The sequence below is a fragment of the Montipora capricornis genome, chromosome 8 (assembly GCF_036669925.1).
Source record: "Montipora capricornis isolate CH-2021 chromosome 8, ASM3666992v2, whole genome shotgun sequence".
NCBI lineage: Eukaryota > Metazoa > Cnidaria > Anthozoa > Scleractinia > Acroporidae > Montipora > Montipora capricornis.
Genome location: NC_090890.1, coordinates 12661460 through 12663959, shown reverse-complemented (window position 1 = coordinate 12663959; position 2500 = coordinate 12661460). Strand labels below are relative to the sequence as shown.

Here is a 2500-nt window from a genome sequence, read left to right as displayed (position 1 = left end):
CTCACGCGAGGAAATCGTTTACCACGCGGAGCATCTCCAGGCTGCTACTGGTCTTTCCAATATCAATATTATTGAAACTTACTGAGTTCATTGGCAATTTGCAACGATAGTGTAACTTCCCGATTCAAAACAAAGTAAAGTTAAAAATATCTTATTATTTTCTGTAAGATCAAGCTGGCGAGCAATATTCAACGACAGTTTTGTGTCTTTTATGTTAATCCCATGTAATTCACTTGATGGTATATTGTTTTGCAAGCTCAACATCTGCAGGTCATATGATGACGATGAAGTGCTGTAGGCATTTCGTGAACGCGTTTTTGGCTCACCTGTCAGTGTAACATCCACTGCTTAGAAGATCGCCTGTTTCAAAATAATGATAGCTTCACTTCCTATTTTTCTCTTCGGAATTTTCTTCAACCTTTACGTCACTGCGTATTGCTTTCACTGGTCAAGATGGCGGTCTATGAACAATCTCAAATACTTCGTAGTGTTTCAAACTATCGTCAACTCCGGAAACCTCTTGTCGCATTTGGTGTTGATGCTCAGAGACGAGCTCCATGCAGAACATGCAAACACGCGAGACCACGCGATTTGTGATACCCTTCCTAACATCACAGCTCTCTTAATGTCGTTATCCGTGTTTAACCTCACAGCCTTTATTGTGGTGCGGTACTTGAAAATAGAGCGACGATGGTCTTTTTCTACCGTTAAGATCACGCTTACGTTCCTAGCTATTCTACTGTCAACTGCAGCCCTACTGTATCCAGCTCTTAGCTACTTTTATCTCGAAATGCCTGTTATAAAGTGCAACGGCTGTTACTGTCCTTCGCCTGGTGTTAGCTGGGAGGCAAATTTCGACGTCTGCCTTTACGGCTATATGTTTGTCATGCTCCAGTTTGTAGTCCCAGCCGTAATTCTTTTGTCCTCCGTTTTCCGAGCGGTTGCAAGGCACTTGGAAAATTCACGCCCGTTAAAAGCAAGAGGCCGAAGCATTTGCATTCTGCGATGCGATTTGAAGAACATAAACATTGCCACCTTGGGAACTTTCCTCGTTATAATATTTTCCCTTCCAGTGAGAGGAATACGTTTTGTGGGAGGAGAGAGCCTGTTTTCGAACAATGTATCGCCCGTGGAAATTGAACTTTTAAATTCTGTGTTCTATGTTTTGGAAGTTTTGTGGGCTTGCGTTACAGCTTTTCTTCCCTTTTGCTTGAAACACTTAACGGACAATGAAATATTAGGACAAAGGATTCTTAAGACCGCAGTGCAGAGTGACTTGTATTGTTCTCAAAGGAGAACGTATTACGAGGCCTTCGAGGAGTTAGAGCTTTGGGAATAGTTAGCTATAGTAATGAACTTTATTTAATTTAAAAAATTGTTCAAGTCTTCTGCTTGGGTACAATGTGCGTGATCATATCAGATCAAATCAAATCAGGTGTTGTTTATATGCGGTGTAAGTAAAAACTCGATTGGAAATAGCCCTCAATGCGTGTTTACGTCGGACTATGGCTAACTTGGTTTCACATTCAAAAATCAAGCTTGTAAATTTTAGCACGAGCTTATCTCAAAGGAGCAAACTTGTAAAGAAAGCCCACGTGAGAATAGTATTGCATGTCCAGATGATGTGAATAATTTTGAGCAAACGAGGTTTTGTGGTGAATTTTTTGAGCATATGACGTCATCACGCATAAGGCTTATTGTTACCTGCGTAGACAAAAATGTCACAAAATTTTGAATTTTAACGAGAAAAAACAAGCTGAACCTGCATTTGAAATTTTGAAATGTTGTTGTTCTTTCCCGTACCTACACGTAAATTCACTGAGTACGATGACCAGATAAATTGATGAAAAAAATGTTCGAGGAAACTGAGGAACTGACTACAGAGTTGTTGAATTTACGTTGATTGTGCGGTTATGCTTCTTAAAAGTCGAAGAAATTAAATTACCATCAATTATATTAATTCGGCATTTTCAAATGACCTGAATGCTGTCGTTACTGTTTTTCATAAACCACTCCTCCGAGGAAACGCATGATAAGTTGGAAAGCCACACCTAACCCATACTGTATCAGCTCTCGTAAACTTGCTACTGCTTGGCATTTGTAAGCAGTTGTCTAAGTCCTTGCTTTATACGTTACGAGAGCTGCTACATCATCCCACCTAATCGCCGAATTTCATTCCCCAATATTTCACTGCTTGTATTGGCACAAACACGTAAACATTTGCCTTCCCTGGCACAGTATGAAACAAATTTTCGCTGAAAAACTGTTGAACAACTTTGAGTACACAGCGCTGAGCGGAATTCCTGTTACGAGAATTGTCACCGATTTCTTGGGATTAGAACTGCCAATACTCTTTTTTACCTGCATGATTCTTCTATGTTATTGCATGTCAGGGTGCAATATCAATTGAAAGGAACCCCAAAGTGATCAGATGATTCACGATACTTCATGATGGCTCTTTTATTATTACTCGGTGGGAAAACGTTGAACATTATTAATA

At 39.9% G+C, this 2500-nt stretch overlaps 1 protein-coding gene across 1 annotated transcript in view; it reads left to right on the top strand.

The window, feature by feature from the left end:
• Positions 1-1869, top strand: part of LOC138060306 (uncharacterized) — a 2217-nt gene extending 348 nt beyond the window's left edge. Inside the window, exon 1 of the mRNA XM_068906044.1 lies at positions 1-1869. This exon is cut by the window's left edge and continues 348 nt beyond it. Within this exon, the coding sequence (XP_068762145.1) occupies positions 374-1339 (966 nt within the window). The 5' untranslated portion in view covers positions 1-373 and the 3' untranslated portion in view covers positions 1340-1869.
• Positions 1870-2500: the final 631 nt, after the last annotated feature.